Source organism: Heptranchias perlo, chromosome 12 (assembly GCF_035084215.1).
Source record: "Heptranchias perlo isolate sHepPer1 chromosome 12, sHepPer1.hap1, whole genome shotgun sequence".
Lineage (NCBI taxonomy): Eukaryota > Metazoa > Chordata > Chondrichthyes > Hexanchiformes > Hexanchidae > Heptranchias > Heptranchias perlo.
In genome coordinates this window covers 24,619,678-24,639,064 of record NC_090336.1, presented here as the reverse complement: position 1 = coordinate 24,639,064, position 19,387 = coordinate 24,619,678, and the positions used below count along the sequence as shown (strand labels likewise).

At 39.8% G+C, this 19,387-nt stretch overlaps 1 protein-coding gene across 1 annotated transcript in view; it reads right to left on the bottom strand.

Moving 5' to 3' along the window:
* Positions 1–19,387, bottom strand: part of dagla (diacylglycerol lipase, alpha) — a 355,821-nt gene that overhangs the window by 126,301 nt on the left and 210,133 nt on the right. Inside the window, exons 2-3 of the mRNA XM_067993813.1 lie at positions 14,921–15,056; positions 426–637 (exon numbers count right to left, since the gene is read on the bottom strand). Coding sequence (XP_067849914.1) covers positions 426–637; positions 14,921–15,015 — 307 coding nt within the window. The 5' untranslated portion in view covers positions 15,016–15,056. The remainder of the gene's footprint in view (positions 1–425; positions 638–14,920; positions 15,057–19,387) is intronic.

Sequence of the window (19,387 nt, the reverse complement as noted above, 5' to 3'; positions counted from 1 at the left end):
ACAAATTGGATAGCCAGGTGGTGAAGGATAGAATACTCGAGCCTGGTCTTCAGTTGCTTCCAAGCCTTTATTCAGCGATCAACACTACCCACACCCTAGATAAGCTCTCTTATAAATGGACACTAGTGTCCCCAATTGATTTGCACCATCTGAATACAATTAATGCTAATGGATATAAATCACATGGATACAATTAACATTTATGTCATTTCAATTCTAATTTTACTGGTGAATATATGCACATGAAAGATAATTTGCACTGCCTCTAGAATACATAAACTTTGGAACAATAAAATAATTTTGAAAAGGATGGCTAATTCAATTTGAGACACTTAGTAATTCTCAGTAGGACCAGAACAGCATTGTAGATGAAGCCCTAAAACAGAACCTTTCAACACAGTGTACAAAATCTCTCAGTATCTTACCCATACGGATGTACAGAATGTACTGCATCGAATCTCGTGGCTCAGTGTAAAGGATGCTTCCTCGCATACTCAGCCAGATTATAGCAGCCTCAGATATCATACACGCAATGAGAATGCCCAAGTAGCCCCTGCCATGATCAACCAGGTTGAGCGAACATGACTCTTGAGGGCTGTAGGTCAAGCCAAAGAGAACCACAGCAAGCACCACAAACCTGTAAAAACAGAACAGATGCAATGAAACGTGTGCAGTGGATTTGGTTTCTCTGACAAGTTACAATGGCAGGCACATTGACCCCCCCCCTCCCCCATATCTAGTAGAAGACTTATGCAGAATCTGTTACCCTCCAAACTGAGAGTCACATTGCATCTGTGAACTATGCTAATAATTATCATCATTTCTCTTCCTTTGTCATGCTGAAGAGTTATAGGAAGCAGTGGAATTTTATAAAGGAAAGTCTTCCCCAGAATTTGTAACAATAAAGATTTTGAACAATAAAATAATTATCAATGGTGAGTCTAATTTGTATTGTGAAATTTAGTGATTCTAAGATTGTGAGGCTCTGGAATGCACCACCAAAGTTAATGGTTGGAAGAGAGACCCGGTCAACATTCAAAAATAGGTGAGAGGTGATTGAAGGAAAGGGGGCATAAAGGGATTAGGACCACTGCTCATCTTGAGGATAATCAACACAGACTAGTTGACCCGAATGGCCTGTTTCTACATTATAATTTCTATGTAAGATACTAATGACATTGTAGTGGCAGGATCAATACTTTGAACACACTGTACACATCAGGCTCTGTGGTTTTAACAGAAAACATCGAAGGACTGAATGATGCAGTTGATCAGACTTGGCCTTTCACCAACAGAATCTGGTTTTAAATCCAATGCAAAATATGGGATGAATGTCTCTGAATGCTGGCTATGAAGGTCCTATATGAAATGAGTTCGGTCAATCTCAGTCCAGCAAAAAATACCCATTTGACACTAATTTGCCTTCTATGACTGGTGTGGGAAATGCAGTTGAGGGTGCTTTTCTTCTCCCATTTATTGAAGAAATTTATTGTTCCGTTTTGCCAGAAAAAATGTTTTGGTAAATGTTCACATACCATTATTTTGACAGAGATCTTCAATTTACATCAATTTTGTACCTCGTGTTGTCATTGTCTTGCTTCACACTCAGAACCCAGAGGTATGAGCTCATCTCCCTCGTTTGATGTGTCAAATGATAAATCGATTGCTATCAACCATAAGCTCCACACCCGAATATACTTCCCCTGGGGCCAGTCCTTTTAAGAGCTTTGGTAACCCACACGTTTAACAGTCTGTATACATGGACCCTCCATGGTGATTGCTCTGATGTCTGGACTCAGGCACATCGTTAGGGAAGAACAGAGTTAAATACTCTGTATTGAATTGTGCTATAACAATCCTGGATGTGCTTGATACTGACAATCAATGGGTACCTGAATGGGAAAGCATTCCATTTCCCAGCACAATCATCACTCATCTAGATGAGTACAAAACTTCACACAAGAAAAAGTAACAATTAATAAAGTAACCTTCAAGTGTCTCTCCACTTAAAGCAAGATGAGGGGGGGGGGGGAAAGTCTTTATAAGAAACGACAAGATAACACATCTGGTTACTGAAGGTTTACTGGTACTTTCTCGAGTATCCCTGGAACACAAGCTACACCATGTAAATCATGCTAGCTGTCTGAAAAGGAGGTTAGCTTCAGAGCAAATGCTGGCAAAGCAATATTGTACCTCCTATAAGCCAGCCCCCCACTCAAATCAAGGGCTCAGGATATTGCCTTTTATTTGGTAAGTTAGCTAGGCTTTTTTGATCTCCAAATCTCTGGGGTTAATTGGGAAAATGCAGAGTTTGCTTCTTGGGTTAAGATCCATAGTGAAACACTGATGGATATTTTCATCATTTAAATATAGGTAAACCCACTCATGGCAGGATCAATTTTCATCTGTCAGAGAAAAAGTTGTTTTTAAAGGGGCCACGTCTGGTAAAGGTCTTTTGAGAATATTTTTTAGGCTGGGAAACTATTTGCATTTATAGTGACCCTCATATCGAAGAAAGTCTCAGACTGCTTAAGAAAAAGTGAGGAGGACATCAAGCAGGAGACAGGAAACGATCAAATAGTGAAACTAATGCACAACTGAAGAGATTGCTTTTAAGAAGCTTTTGGAGGAGGACAGAGAGGTGGCAAGATGGACTGGTTTTGGGAGAGACGTCCAGAGAATAGGAAGGATATAGTTACTGAAAGATTGGCCTCCTTTGGTGGAACAGGGGGAGCAGGGAATAAGCAAATCACAGGAGATATCACAGTGATGCAAGAAACATGAAAAATTTTCTTTATGGTCATATATAACACTAATCATTTGGTCTGGCCTTTTACGCTTTCTAGCTGGTCTTCTAAGGCAGACACATTTAAACATAAAGCATATGATGTAGAACATGACTATTTAGTAATTTTACCTGTTCTTTGAAAATTAACAAGGAGAAAATGAATGTCAAAATGCAAATTATGGAATGGAACTGATAACATTTTAACGTAGATTAGCACAGTACTTGCAAAACAGAGTTCAAAATGGGGAAATTGAACTTGGTAATTTGAAAGTGCTGATAGTGCACATCGAGAATTCTGAAATGGATCAAATATAAATTCTCCTAATGAACATATCACGGGAAAGTTTCATTTGAGTATTTCAATTAAACATCCAGTAATACAGTAGCTGTCCCTAGCCTGGTGTATGCATGCTGGGCGTTTTCCTATCATGACACTCATTTCAAACCATTACAATCTACACCGTAAACGGGATGTTTTGAACAGTGAGCATAATAAGCAAATATAGCAGCCTTCATACAGAGTGCAACAAGAACCCACCAGATAATCTCAGGGAGAAAGAATGCTTTATTCCCATCATATCCCATCACAATGGGCAAGAATGCTGGATATTTAGCCTTCAAAACTTTATGAACAAGTACATTTTTAAACCCTATTTGAAGAATGGCATGCACTATTACCCAAGTCAAAAGGAGATGAATAATGCCTCAACTAAAGACACTCTTGAACAGGACTGCTCAGGAATCATACGTAAAGAGTGGGATTGCTTCTTCATAGTCACAGTTCTTGGCCAGCAATGTAACTGTTCCGATATTGGATTAGTAGATTAAGTGCTTCATTAGGATGGATAGCAATACTGTATATTTCGCTGCTAGCAGTTTATTAAGGGGTTTCATAAACAGGTGAAGGATAGCCAGCACTAGTTCACTGTGCTACACCATCTCCTGGAATCACACAATAGATTTATTGGAACGGAACTGAATGGTTTAGTTTTACATATTCTGATCACCATTAAAATTGGTCCACGTTGAACTATTTCTTGGTGCCATTTTTACTGCAATCAGTTAGGGGCAGTGCTTCAATGTTGTGTCAGGTGGCTAATCTCTTTACCTTTTCCTCTCATCATCTTTTGCATGGAGATTTTAATGACTTTCTTATTTGAACTGCAAAAATAAATGTCACTGACAACATCCTGTGAAAATCTAGCAGTATAAAAGTTATTGTGGGTGAATAAGACTGGCAAGAAAATAATGTTGGCATGAGTCACCTAGAAATATTTTGATGTTGGTATCAACAGGATGTAGAACACAAAGTCTCGTTACTGATTAACCAATTCCAGGTTTCTTTCTTCAAACGTATAGACCTAAATAAACTGATATTTTTTCTATACTTTGCAAAATACCTGAGTTGCCAACTTGCCATATTTAGTAGATAGATCCTGAGTTTTTTAGTGAAATCTGACAGTCCCAATTATTTTTAGTTCCCATAAGTTGGCTAGCTGGATGTTACCAAAAAAGTCTTGGCATCCCTGTATTAAATGAAGCAACTTTGCATTTCAAATGTATATAAAAAGCAATTCTAGTTACAAGGTTATTTGGATTCGGCACTACATATAGCAAACTGACATTGAAAGTGTTTTGATGTCTATCGTAGATCATCTGAAAAGATGATAAATATTTAGACTTTGCTACATTTCTACCATGCATACCAGCCTGGAAAACGAGCAAAAGTTGACCTACAGCCCTTAAAAAGCTGACAGCTCAAAAACAGTTCTAACAAACCTAATCACATACGAAAACAGGGAACCAGCAGGAAAGTGCAGTGGGACATAGGCTTATCATAACCTAAGCTGCAGTACATCTCATTGCTTTTACAAGGGAAAAAGCTAAAGTACACAAATATTCAGAAATTACTGCTGAAGGCACAAGACTTATTCTCTGCGGGGATCTAGGAACATATCCACTTTGCCCAGAATTATTTGATTTTTGACCCTGTACTTGGTTCCTTTTCCAGCATTTTGTAGTCTCCTATAATTCTGTATTTCAATCCAAGTTATTTCTCCTGCAGGAATTACACATATTTTAAATATGAAAATAAAAATTATAGGACTTCAAAACCAAAGTGCACAAAAACCTCGTGTGCAAGAACAGGAATGAAGGAATTTTGCACTCTCAGATGGACCCAAATGACAGCATCCAGTTTGAAGTTTGCAACCTATTATACACATGGATTATTAATGCTACTTCTCACTTTTTCCCATGGATGTCGACTGGTATAATAATGTAGACTTTCTCCCTGGTTACTACATGGTAACAAAGGGACCTCCACATTGCTTTAAACAAACTTAAAACAACTTTTAAAGTTACAGAACATAACCAGGCACAAATAGGCCAGCAATTCGCTTCACTCAGCACAGTACTACACTGTAGTACAATCCTAAATACAGGTATCTCAGTATAATTTTAGAAATTAAGCAAAACTCTTCACTCATCTGTACTCTCCATTTTAGTTTGAAACCTTGACAATTCCTTCAAGTGCAGTGACTGGAATGCTAAAAACAAAAGCTAATGCATTCACGCAAAGGAACACCCTCATCATCTAAAAAATGTCTGCGATTAGCCATGTCTGCTTGAGAAAGTTTCTTTGAAAAAAAACAGTATTTAAAAGACGTATTTTGGCTGCTTATTTATTTTTAACAACTTCTATCCAGACAAATGCTAACTAAATATACCATGTAATTGTGATTCTCGAAAAACATACCTCATCTTAAAACTTTTCTGACTCAAGTTTGTGCAGAACCAACAGTAACAGAAAGTAACATCTGACTGGTTCCAACAACCTGCAGTACCACCCTCCAATCGTTGGTTTATGTTGATAACCTCCAATCGTGGTGGAAAAACTTGAGTTGAAACACCAACCATCAGCTTAGAAAGCTGACGGCTGGCATGTATATTTTAATATGCTGAAACATACTTTAAAAAACAATAAAATGGTTAGATTTTTGATGATATAGTGCTTAATGCTGATAGTGGGTACCCAAGATAGAAAATGTTTCATTGACTACCACTAACATCTAAGATTCCAGTACAGGACTGAGGAAGTATTGCACCGTTAAGAGGTGCCAAACTTCAGATAAGCAGCTAAACCAAGGTCCTTTTCAGAATTTAGTGTTAAGGATTGTCAATAATTTGAACAGTTCCCTCACGATATTGGCCAACATAATAGACTTATTGGCAAAATTAAAGTGCATGGAATTAAGTGGACAGTAGCAGCATGGATACAAAATTGGCTAAGGGACAGAGAGCAGAGCGTAATGGTGAACAGTTGTTTTTCAGACTGGAGGGAAGTATACAGTGGTTTTCCCCAGGGGTTAGTATTAGAACTATTGGTCTTTTTGATATATATTAATGACCTGGACTTGGGTATAGAGGTTATAATTTCAAAGTCTGCAGATGACATGAAACTCGGGAATGTAGTAAATAATGTGGAGGATAGTAACAGACTTCAGGAGGACATAAACAGATTGGTGAAATGGGCAGACACATGGCAGATTAAATTTAACGCAGAGAAGTGTGAAATGACAGGTTTTGGTAGGAACAATGAAGAGGCGCAATATAAACTAAATGGTACAATTTTAATGGGGTGCAGGAATAGAGAGACCTGGGGGTGCACATACACAAATTTTTGAAGGTGGTAGGACAAGTTCAGAAACTGTTAAAAAGCATATGGGATCCTGGGCTTTAGTAATAGAGGCGTAGAGTATAAAAGCAAGGAATTTATGCTATACCTTTATGAAACACTGGTTAGGTCTCAGCTGGAGTATTGTGTTCAATTCTGGGCACCACACTTTAGGAAGGATGTCAAGGCCTAAGAGAGGGTGCAGAAGAGATGTACTAGAATGGTACCAGGGATGAGGGGCTTCAGTTACGTGGAGAGATTGGAGAAGCTGGGGTTGTTCTCCTTAGAATAGAGAAGGTTAAGGGGAGATTTGACAGGTGTTCAAAATCATGAATGGTTTTGACAGAGTAAATAAGGAGAAACTGTTTCCAGTGGCAGAAGGGTCAGTAACCAGAGGACACAGATTTAAGGGCATAGAGCTAGAGGCGACATGAGGAAACACTTTTTTACGCAGCGCGTTGTAATGATCTGAAATGCACTGCCTGAAAGGGTGGCAGACGTAAATTCAAAAGTAACTTTCTAAAGGGAATTGGATAAATACTTGAAGGGTAAAAATTTATAGGGCTTTGGGAAAAGAGCAGCGAAATGGGGCTAATTGGATAGTTCTTTCAAAGAGCCAGCACAGATATGATGGGCCAAATGGCCTCCTTCTGTGCTATACCTACTATGATACTATGAACATTCCTCACTCAACCAATGCCACCAGAAACAAGTTAACTGATCTTTTATCTAACTGCTGACTGTGGTCTTCGCGGTTGTATTTGCCTACAAGGCCACAAAGAAATTAATTATATGAAGACCTTTGAAGCATTGACATGATATACTTCTTTCTTCTTTCTCTAGGGATTTCACATTTCATAACAACTGATAACTTAGGTGTAGCCTTCGCAGCACATTGCATTTTACCTGTCTTCTTGGTCAAGAGAGGATCAATGGGGCAGAACAAATTTTTTAAAAATGGGGGTAAAAAACGTGGTCCATGTAATATTATAAACATGGTGGAAGACAATTTTTATTATCGGAAACGTTTGAATCTATCCACACATTGAATATGCCCATACATCAATTACACCTTTATTAAACTATTTACATTACATCAAGAATAAACGTGACGTTATCATCTAAATGCTCCACAATATGATCAGTTTACCTAGCTAGGGCTCTATGATTCATTATTTAGGTGGGAGAATGGCATTATCTGAAAGACAGGAATCAAGTACATTGTGGGACCCAATACTTCCAAGCTGATTGGCAATTTAGCCTTTTTCCTGCTGGATTTTATACACCTCTATGTTTGCACTTTGGAATGGGTGAAATTAAGTATATTTTATTCTGGTTTATGCCAGTAGGCAATGTTTTCATGGGCAAGGATTTACTACTACTGTAAAATGTGGTCTTACTTACCATTCATGTACTGAGTTAAAGACCATCAAGCTGGTTAACTGTGTATATTTTGGAGATGTTGAGTTAGTATCAAATAAATATTCTAAATGACATCTATAAGTATACACAGCTGCTTTGTTGATATAGGCAGTAGTTTTTTTGCTTTTTCTCCACTTCTAAAGGTGGTGATTCATAATGACATATAGTTCCACAGGTGTCAGCAATCCTATGGTACCTCATGCAAGTGGCTCATGTGTGACGCCAGAGAGAAGTTCTGATCAGATCCCTTCCCTCGCAATGGGAGACCAGTGCACTTTATCTTTTCCTGTCCATTTTGTTCTCTTTGCCTCCCCTCCTGTTGGCTTTAATTCCCTCATTGGAATATAGTTCCAGGGCCAGTGGTCGCCCTCCAGTACCTTGAACAAGTGACTATTATTCATGTGAGCCTTGACAATGAGTGTCACAAGCTATGCAACTATGAAGCACATCAAATCTAAGCCTAATCCTGTTCTCAATTACATAGCATTCACAGATGCATACTTCCAGTAGGGGTTGCTGTGTTGTCAACAGGTACAGGAATCCTGATTGATTTTATCTTCCCTAAGCCAGGAACAGTGCAGTCAAGTGTAGTCTACTGCTGCCCCAGCTAACTCACAGATGGGAGATAAAACTTGGGGCACTTTTGAAGAGCTATGTCTACCTGTTGAAATGGATGCTGAAGATCCCACGGTGCTTTTCGAAGGGGAGGAAAGTTCTTCTAGTGTCCTGGCCAACATTCTTCCCTCAACCAATACTGCCAAAAAGGTGTTCATTCATCCCATTGCTGTTTGTGGGTAGTCAAGGGTAGCTACCATGTTTGCCTACATAACAGTCACTGCACTCCAAAATGCAATTAGTTATGTGAATTATTGATTAGAGACAATCTAATGATGTGTTACGGCAGTGAATAAATGCAAGAAATTCCACATTTCTGTGCAGATTTCTAGACAACCTGATGACTACACTGCCCAGACTAAAACCAGACGGGTAGAAGCCCAACTACAATCACTGCTCATTTTACAAATCCGTTTGAAATAATTTTTCTTTTTTAATTTGTTCTCAGGAGGCGAGTGACACTGGCAAGGTTGCTTTTCTTGCCCATTCCCAGTTACCCTGATGGTGGGCCTTTACCTTGAAATGCTGCAGTCCTTGTGGTGATGATTATCCTATGATAATGTTGGGTAGGGAATTTCAGGATTTTGATCTATAACTAGACTGAACATAAAGTCTTATTGCTGCTCATTTAAAAAAACTTTAAACACATTTTTATAGTGCATATGACATTGGAGCTATTGATTTGGAAGCATTACTGAATTCATTAGTGTGAGGAAATGAAAACAACACAAACAGAAAACAGAAACTGAACTTCATAATTCTTTTACAATGATTTGATCTTGAAAAGTAGCCCAGAGCTTCCTTAATGTCAGTTGGTAAAGGCACCTCCTCTACACCATGCAGTACTGAGCCATACAGACCAAAGTTATCAAGTTAAATTTTGGAACTTTTTCTGAGTTAGCTGGTCTCAGCCAGGATGGCTGGAATGCTATAACTGGCTTCAGTGGCCCTTGGCTTGTGAGTGAAAAATACGAATTAGGGTTCTTGCTTCTGATCTCTAGCCTGCTGGAAGAATTCATATATGTGGACACCAGGGGTGAAGAAGATCTGGTTCAGTTGTGATGCCCACTACAATGACACATTGCCTGGCTTCACATAAAGAATGGCCATTTGGGCTAGTTATCAAAGGCAAACAGAACCTTTGAAACTATTCTCAGTAAGAGTCAGTACCTTAGGAGAGCAAGAGAAAATGTGGCATGTGGCTGGGGGGGGGGGGGGGGGGGGAAGGGAAGAGAAAAAGAGGGATCCTAGCAGTGAAATTCATAAGTTACCTGGGCGGCAAGTTAGTAATCAGATAAGGGCTGACAGTGCCAGACCTCGAATCTCCATGCAGGCACCTATGGAGCACAGCAACGGTCGAGAGCACTGGATACCATACAACAGACACTATATTCTTGACCAAACAGATTCTTGTAACCCTGCAAATATTGTCAACTAAATCAAAAACTGTACACCCGTGATTCTCGATGTACCTTTATGAGCTGTTATAATTTTTTAATAACCTGAAAAAAATTGAAAAGGAGTCAACCATCCTGCTTTATTAGTATTCATAGTTAGAAATTTCTTACAAGCTGCTTTAATGCTTTTGTAAATATTTTCTGTTACTATGGCAACATCACAGCTGCTGCTTTTGTCCTTATAATTATTGCACTGAAAATTTAATGCAGAAGAGACTGGGAAAGGTGGTACCTTAAGTTAATGGACAACTCTTGTCCCTTAAGGTCTTCCTGTATCACTTGTCATCTCACGTGAGGAATCAGTAGGTGATTTGCTCCTCGGCTTCTCCCAACAGCTGCAAGACTAGCTGGGGAAGGGTTGACTATCGCCCCAATATTTTCTCCTTTCCTGTTATGGGTGCTCTATTTTCCTACATAACTCCATTACATAGAATAATACCAACACTATTATCCCCAAGTGTCAGCTTGGCTCAGCAATAGCATTCTTACTGCTGAGTCAGAAGACTGTGGTTCAAGTCTCACTTGACAGCTTCAGCACATAATTTAGACTGACCCTTCAGTGCAGTACTGAAGGAGTGCTGCATTGTCAGAGGTGCCTAATTTCAATGGAACAAACTTCAGGCAGGTTCTATAAAGGTCAGTCGATCCACTCCACCAGATTACTGCCCAGGAGGCAAAGTTGAAAATCTCCCTCCTGGTATCCTAACCTATAGTATTCCTCAACCAACACCACCAATAACAGAATAGCTTGTCATTTTCCTCATTGCTGTTTGTGAGACCTCGCTGAGTGCAATTGGCTGCCAAGTTTGTCTATATAACAATGACTTCACTTCAAGTGTACTGTATTGGTTGTGAAGCGTTTCAGGACATCCTGAAGCTGTGAATGGTGCTACAAAAATGCAAGTTCTTTTGTTTGCCTCAAGATGACACAGTTCTGTGATTCCTGGAGGCTATGCTGTTATGGAATCCCTCCTATTTACATTGCAGGATGGATTCTATAGCACTGGAGCAACAACTGCATGTGCACAACCATACGCATGCATAGTTATTTGAAATTACAATTCATCACTTCATTTTCTGGCTGCCAAGATCTGGGGAAGATCCATACAGTCCAACCATCAGAAAATCATATCACGAGCTTGTATGCAAAAGCCTGTGGCTGCTCCTAGTCAGAAAAAAATGGTTTTCCTAGAGAACAGACAGTACCACAACCTGCACCTCTATGCTTGTCTACTGAGCAAGCTGTAGTGACAGCTCCAAATAAAAGTTCTAGTCATATTAAACTCTTCACTAACCAAAAAGGTCTTCTGTGACATGTAAAACTTTGCATTTGAAATCTTACATTGCTTATTTATTTTGTTATATGTTTTCAGTGGTTGGAGGTAGATGAAACTTTTATTGTGTGTGCCTATCTGAAAGTTAACATTAATATTAATAAGAATGGCCAGATTCATAGTGGAAAGTCTATGTGCCTAATCCCCATTGTGACACTTGGAACCCCACAAGACCCTGCTAAAAAGATGTTTATACTTGCCACTAGTGGTAGTGTTGCCTCCACAGATGCCAGCAGAATCCACCTCTTTGTGCCTTTGGAGACAGCAGCTCTACCTCATTTAATATATAGTACTGCTGCTGAACTTGGGGTTGCCATTAGTGGCAGCATTATAAGGAGGAGGAATAAATCTGATTATTTTTCTTTAAAGATTAAAAGGATGGCAAGATTCACACACATATTGTCTTGCAAGATAAATCTGGTCACATCACTGGCCTACCAGCTTTATATCATTCGACACTGGACTCCATGCCAAGTAGCTAATCCCAACCTTGACAGACTTTTGAACTCGGCTGCTCTGGGCAGCCTGCTGAACAAATCATCTCTTCCTAGTACTAGCAGAGTGCTTGACCTTTGCTGAGGAAGACTATGTTCCAGAAAATCAGAATTTATGATATGTCATAAGATTAGTCAATACAGACTGACTGTGCCACAGGTCCCACAGAGGTTCACTTCCCAAACCACTTTGTCTTCCTAGCTGAAGGGGGTGCAACAGGGAAACGGAAATTCCTTCATTAGCCGAGGCATAGAATAAAAGAGCAGGGAGGTTATGCTAGAACTGTATAAAACACTGGTTAGACGACTTGAGTACTGTGTACAGTTCTGGTCACCACATTACGGGAAGGATGTAATTGCACTAGAGAGAGTGCAAAGGAGATTTATGAGGATGTTGCCAGGACAGGAGAATTTTAGCTATGAGGAAAGATTGGCTAGGCTGGGGTTGTACTCTTTGGAACAGAGGAGGCTGAGGGGTGATTTAATTGAGATGTACAAAATTATGAGGGGCCTAGATAGAGTGGATAGGAAGGACCCATTTCCCTTAGCAGAGGGGTCAATAACCAGGAGGCATAGATTTAAAGTGATTAGTAGAAGGATTAGAGGGGAGCTGAGGAAAGATTTTTCACCCAGAGGGTGGTGGGGGTCTGGAACTCACTGCCTGAAAAGGTGGTAGAGGCAGAAACCCTCAACTCATTTAAAAAGCACCTGGATGTGTACCTGAAGTGCCATGACCTACAAGGTTATGGACCAAGTGCTGGAAAGTGGGATTAGGCTGGGTGGCTCATTTTCGGCCGGCGAGAACACGATGGGCCGAATGGTCTCCTTCTGTGCCATAAATCTGCTATGATTCTATTCTATGAAATCAAGCGCATTGGTGAACTAATGTGCTACATCACAGAATCCACAAGAGGTGGGTACAGTAGCATAGTGGTTATGTTACTGAACTAGTAATCCAGCAGGCCTGGACTAATAATCCAGAGTCATGAGTTCAAATCCCACCATGGCAGCTGGGGAATTTAAATTCAATTAATTAAATAAAATCTGGAATAAAAAAGAACTAATATCAGTAAGAGTGGCCATGAAACTACCGGATTGTCGTAAAAACCCATCTGGTTCACTAATGTCCTTTAGGGAAGAAAACCTGCTGTCCTTACCCGGTCTGGCCTATATGTGACTCCAGACGCACAGCAATGTGGTTGATTCTTAATTGCCCTCTGAAATGGCCTAGCAAGCCACTCAGCTGTCAAGAAGGTGGCTCACCACCACATTCTCAAGAGCAATTAGGGATGAGCAATAAATGCTGGCCTTGCCAGCGACGCCCACGTGAATGAATTAAAAAAAAAAGGTGGCTCGCAATGAAGACTCAGTAATTGGTTGGGAGGTAGGAGACAGAGTAGGGAATGAATGTACTATGATTAGCAGGATGTGACAAATGTTGTTCCCCAGGGATCTGTACTGGGGTCTCAGCTTTTCACCATATATATTTGGATGATGGAATAGAGAGCTGTATATCCAAGATTGCAGATGACACTAAGTTAGGAGGCATAGTAAATAGAGCAGGTCGGAGCAGGAAGTTACAAAGCGGCATAAACAGATTAAGTGAATGGGCAAAACTGTGGCAGATGAAGTTCAGCGTGTAGAAGTGCGAGGTCATCCACTTCGGATCAAAGAAAGATAAACTGGAATATTTTCTTAATGGCAAGAGACTAGAAACTGGAGGAGCTATGGGATTTGGGGGTCCAGGTGCAGAAATCACTAAAAGCTCCTGCACAAATACAAAAAGTAACCAAAAAGACTAATGAAATGTTGGCCTTTATCTCAAGAGAGCTGGAATACAAAGTGGAGGCAGTTATGATTCAGTCGTACACAGCCTTGGTCAGACCCCATCTGAAGTAGCATGTTCAGTTTTGGACACTGCATCTCAGGAAGGATATATTGGCATTGGAGGGGTTACAGCGCAGATTCCAGTGTTAAATTATGATGACAAGTTGCATAAACTTGGCTTGTATTCCCTTGAGTTTAGAAGGATGAGAGGCCATCTAATTGAGGCATTTCAAATGATAAAGGATTCGATTAGAGTCAACCTTTATACTGCCCAGCAGTTACAGGGGGCTAGCAGCCTTTTTTGCTAGGGAATAGTTGGTGGTGGCAGAGAATCTAAAAGAAAGTTAAAGAATTAGGTAAATTGAGAATTATTTACAAAATATTGATGAGAGCTACAATTAATGAAAACCTAGGACATAGTTTCTCCTGCTGCAGCTCCTGCTCAAGTACAGTCTGCACGAGGCTTCCAGTAGAAATTAAGCAGAAACGTGACTCTGCTGCTAAGATGCACAATTATTCCCAATATACTGTGCATGATTTTTGGATGTTAGCTTGACTCACTTGGTAGTACTGTCACATGTGAGTCAGAAGGTTGGTGTTCAAGCCACAGTCCAGGAATTGGGCACATAATCTTAGGATGACATTCCAGTGCAATACTGAGGGAGTGGTCTCCTGTTTATCTGCACATTCCAGTGATTAAAAACACCATGTTACCATTGGAAGAGGGGTAGGGAGTTCACCTGATGTCTTAGCCAACATTCTTTCCTCAGTCAATATTGCCAAAAACAGATTATCTTGTCATTCAGCTCACTACTGTGTGCAAAATTTTTGCTACTTTTGTCCACTAAACAAGTCACTGCACTTCATTTCATTGAATGTGATGCATTTCATTATCAGCACATTTAACTTAGCTATCTTAACAGGTACTATGCTTTAGAACCACTGGTTCTAGATAGCTTTAGCAGTCCTTAACTTGGCATTGTGAATTAGGATAGTGGGTAGTGTTTGGCATTCTCCATTCATAATATCTTTGAAGTGGAACTCACAATTTCACAGGAAGGGCAGGCTCCTTTCTGATAGATGTGACTTTTTCTATTTTTTTCCCCCCAAAAAGTAAAGATGATGGTCATGTGTATTCAAATCTTTTTTTTAAATTTTCCTTCCAGGTGTGTTCAGATAATTGTGTCAATTTCATTTCCAAAGGGTTCTAATTACCTCTCAGGTTTCACCTCCATTGCTGGTCTACAAAATCAGTCAGATACTGTAGGGGTACAACACTTCATCCCATTTGAAAAATCAGCCCTTACCAGGTAGTGTGGATGAGAAAGAGGAATATTCCCGGTAGCACCAAGTCATCGCTCCCCACTGACCAGCGCCGCCTGAAAATCACAATTCCTGGCATGGTCTCCACCAACAGCTAATTCGTTCATTAATGCCAGAATCCTATGTGGAAATTAAACAAGCTTTGTTAAATAACTGCATCTTCAATCAGACTGCATAAAAGACAGACTTTTAGGATCTGTGATTTTACAAAAGATACTCAAGACAAAACAGGTCAGGATTCGGTTATGTGACAATAAAAATATCCTAACATGCTGGTACTGTAGAGTCCCCATCACTGTGCTATTCAATAATAGGATCAACACATCCTACAATTTTATTCAATATTTTACCACTTGCAGTGCATATTGGAGTTGTACAATTTCAGAAATCTCAAACCACAGATCCTGTAATTATTATGCTACAACAGAAAGCAGATTTTTAAAATACATGCTGCGAATGTAAAATAAAATGAGGTACAAGAAAGGTGATTTGGTTCACGTAGCTCGTTGTGTATACATTCAATCCTACTACTGCAGATTCAGTGACGGTTATCAGTAGCTTGAGCAGATTCCCTCTAACTTGGCACTGTGAATAGGGATAGTGGGTTACTTGTAGCACTCTCCATTCATGATGTCACTGAAATAGAACTTCCCAACTCCAGACAGCTTAAGTTGAAACCCAGAGCTGCTCAGAAAGTGGCACCAGTATCAATATTCATTAGAGATAGTAACTTAAATCAAGCTTTCTTGATGGCTTTTTGTCAGTGAGTTCATTGTCTTTAGATCACACTTCCTTAGCTCTCTTTCTCTGGAACTGAATTTTCTCAAGAGGAAGTAAATTCAACTTCATAATCCTGAACATAATCTAGCAGTTTTTCCTACTTATTTCTTGTTGCCAAGTGCTACACTTACAACAGCCAGTTATCAATAGCCTGAGCAGACTCCATCTGACTTGACATTGTGAATAGAGATGGAGAGTGCTACAAGTAACGCACTATTCATGATGTCAGAGCCTCCAACCATCAGTTTCATTGCATTAAATGAGCTAACAAGGGCGTGGATGGATCTCAGGTCATCCTGCTGCCCCCGTTAATGTCAGAATCACAAAATGCTCCAACCTTGACAATGATCAGGAATCACTTTATACAAACAGTATTTAAAATAAATTCTCGCACTGCAGCGTTACCATGTGAGCTCATTGTATGCCAGTTAATTGCACTTTTCTGGAATCCCTGTTATAATTAATCATTTGCAATTACATTATTATATTACATCCTTATAGTTAAAAATACATTAAAATTGTTTCCCCCCCCCCCCCCAACAATCCGGAAAGTGCCAACCTTGCTGGGTTATGTTCCCAAGGGCACTGCATCCCTTCTATGGCCATCTTTCATTTATGACCCTAAACTTTTGAGTGGAGACTATCAGTCAAGCCCAAGCGTAACACACACACACACACACACACACACACACACACACCGCCCCCCACCCCCCCAAGGGTCAATGGATAACCCCAGTTGATTTTCCCCTCCTTAGCCCATGGTCAATGAGGCCACTTGTAATACCACAACTGTGATCAGCAAATTCAGCACAGACTGGGAATTGAACCTTCTAATTTGTATGACTCATTATTACACAAGGTATTCCTTTACCCACTCGTCCATTAAGGGGGTTGGGAGAGAAAGCAGATGCTGTTGTTCTAATGTTTACACTTCACTACATGCTTTACTGTATGACAGTAAGTTGTACTTTTATGAAATTTCCCTTATGATTAATTATTTGCATTGTTCCTTGTAGTCGAATCAAAACTCCACCTGTCTGTTTAGGCGGAAATGACAGATCCCATGGATGTGATAAGGTGCTTTATAAATGCAAGCATTTATTTCCGTCAATGTTTTAAAAAGAAAATAAATCAGGTATTTGAGTGAAGAAAGAAATAATTTGCATTTATATAACACCTAATCATAGCCTCAGGACATCCCAAATGCTTCAAAGCCAATGGATTACTTTTGAAGCGCAGTGACTGTTGATAAATAATCAACGTGCAGCCAAATTGCACACAGCACGGTTCCCCAAACAGCAATGAGATAAATGACCAGATAATTTGCTTTTGACTGTTTAATTGATGAAAGACTCCAAGCCATGATAGTGGGAGAACTCTCTACTCTCTGGTATAGTATCTTGGGATCTTTTCTGTCCACCTGAGAAAGCATTCAGGGGCCTTGTTCTCATCCAAACGACAGCAGCTCTGACGACACAGCACTATCTTCGTACTGCACTGAAATGTCAGCCTCGCTTATGTGCTCAAGCTCATAGTGGGACTTGAATCCACAACTTTGAACCCAGACTCGACTATTTCAATGCTCTCCTGATCAGCATCCCATCTATCACCCTCCATTAACTTGAGCTGATCCTAAACTTTGCTGCCCGCATCCTAATCTGCACCAAGTCCCACTCATCCCAATCACCCCTATGTTCTCTGACCTACACTGGCTCCCGGTCCACCGTTGCCTTGAATTTTAAATTCTCATCTTTGTGTTCAAGTCTACTTATGGCCTCGCCCTTCCCCGATCTCTAACCTACTCCAGCCCTATAACCCTCCAAAGATATCTACGTTCCTCCAACTCCAGCCTCTTACGCATCCCCCACTAACTTCGCCCCACCACTGGCAGTCGTGCTTTCAGCTGTCTAGACCTGAAGCTCTGGAATTCCCTCCTTAAACCTCTCCACCTCGCTCTGCTCCTTTAAGACCTTCCTTAAAACCTATCTCTGACCAACCACTTAGTCACCCATCCTAATATTTCCTTCACTGGCTTTGTGTCAATTTTTGACAGATTACACTCCTTGAAATGCCTTGCAACATTTTCCTACATTAAAGGCACTATTATAAATGCAAGTTGTTGTTGTTTCTAACTAAGAGGCAAGCGTGCTACCAAGTGAGCCAAGCTGACACAAAATCAGAATTTGCTGAGCTCTTTGTTTTTAAAGTGCGACTGGTGGATACAAGCCTTCTTACCCAGCATTTCAAATGAACGGTACAAGCTTTGATAGGCAGTTCTTAAATATGGACTCTACCTGTTCTAGGAAGTCTATATACCTACAATTCAATCCTTATTCCTCCTATGGTTAATTGGTAAAAACAATGTGTTAAGCCATACAGATCAGAAGGTCTCAGATTTAGTTCAAAGTCTGTTAAGTTATGTGATTCCACAACATTCATTGTCTTCTGCTAGATTGGTCAATTTCATGTATATGCCAATAGGAGGCAGAGCTGTTTGTACAGCCAGCCAGTAACAAACTCAAAGCTAAGATTTTTATAAGTGGAAAGATAACCATTAATTAGGGCTGCCACGCATTGCCAAGTTCAAAACTAGACAAGGGACTTGGGTAGGGGGAGGGATCCTTTCAGTTCTGATATTTGTTTTGCTGCTGATAAAAATTGAAAACCTTAGTTAATATCTTTACATGCTGAAACAAAGGAGTAAGTGGAAAAAAGGGATGGAATTTTGTTTCACAAACTAGACTTTTGGTGTCAGGCTTATACTTTAGAAATTTCTGGCAGCCCATACAAAAACTTGACTATCTAGTCCAAAATTGGATAGGCGACAAGCCTACCACATAGATTTACAATCTCATTGAAAAGGATGTTTCAATTGAAAAGCTCATTAAGTTATAATAGGCCACCTGCCCTGCCCGCTCCCCAACACCACTTCCCTCTTGAATCAACGCCACTCTGTGAGCAGCTGACAGAATGTACAATTCAAGGGAAAAGATCAACACTATTGGATGTTTTTGCCTCAAGATAAAGCTCATTTATAATTCCAAAATGTTTTCAGAATCATCGTGTCCATTCCACACCATAAGCTAAAAGCAACATCAAAAATAATTCACATTGCTGGTACATTCTGGTAGGTGCAATTTAAAGAAAATTAGAACAATGTTATTTCTTTTTTGTTAACGAGTGCTTGAAAACATATTAAATATTCTTAGTTAGCGGAGGCAAAGATTAACAAAATAAGAGTTGACTTTTACAACATAATCCCCATGCAATTGAAAAAAAATCTTCAGCTATAAAATGATTTGTGATGTTTTTTCCTGATGGTTTTATAATCCAGACACTGCATTTATATCTACTCACTGCAGGTGAACTGCCTCTGGCTTAGCATATTCCAGTATGTTCTTTGGGGAACAACAATTTTCTAACTTACGCTATTCAATTATCTCAAAACTGGAATTGCTCACCTCTCATTCTTTCCTTCCTCCTGCTATCGACAGTCTTTTAAAATCCATGTTTGGAATCTTCCTGATTTACCTCTACTATTTTTAACTTTAGTAATATCCTGCACTATAAATCTTGGTATATCAACTAGGTGGCTTAATAAACAAAAAAGCATGAACTCAGTTATTTATTATTCAATAGGTTCCTTTTGAATTTATTTCCTCTGCAACTGT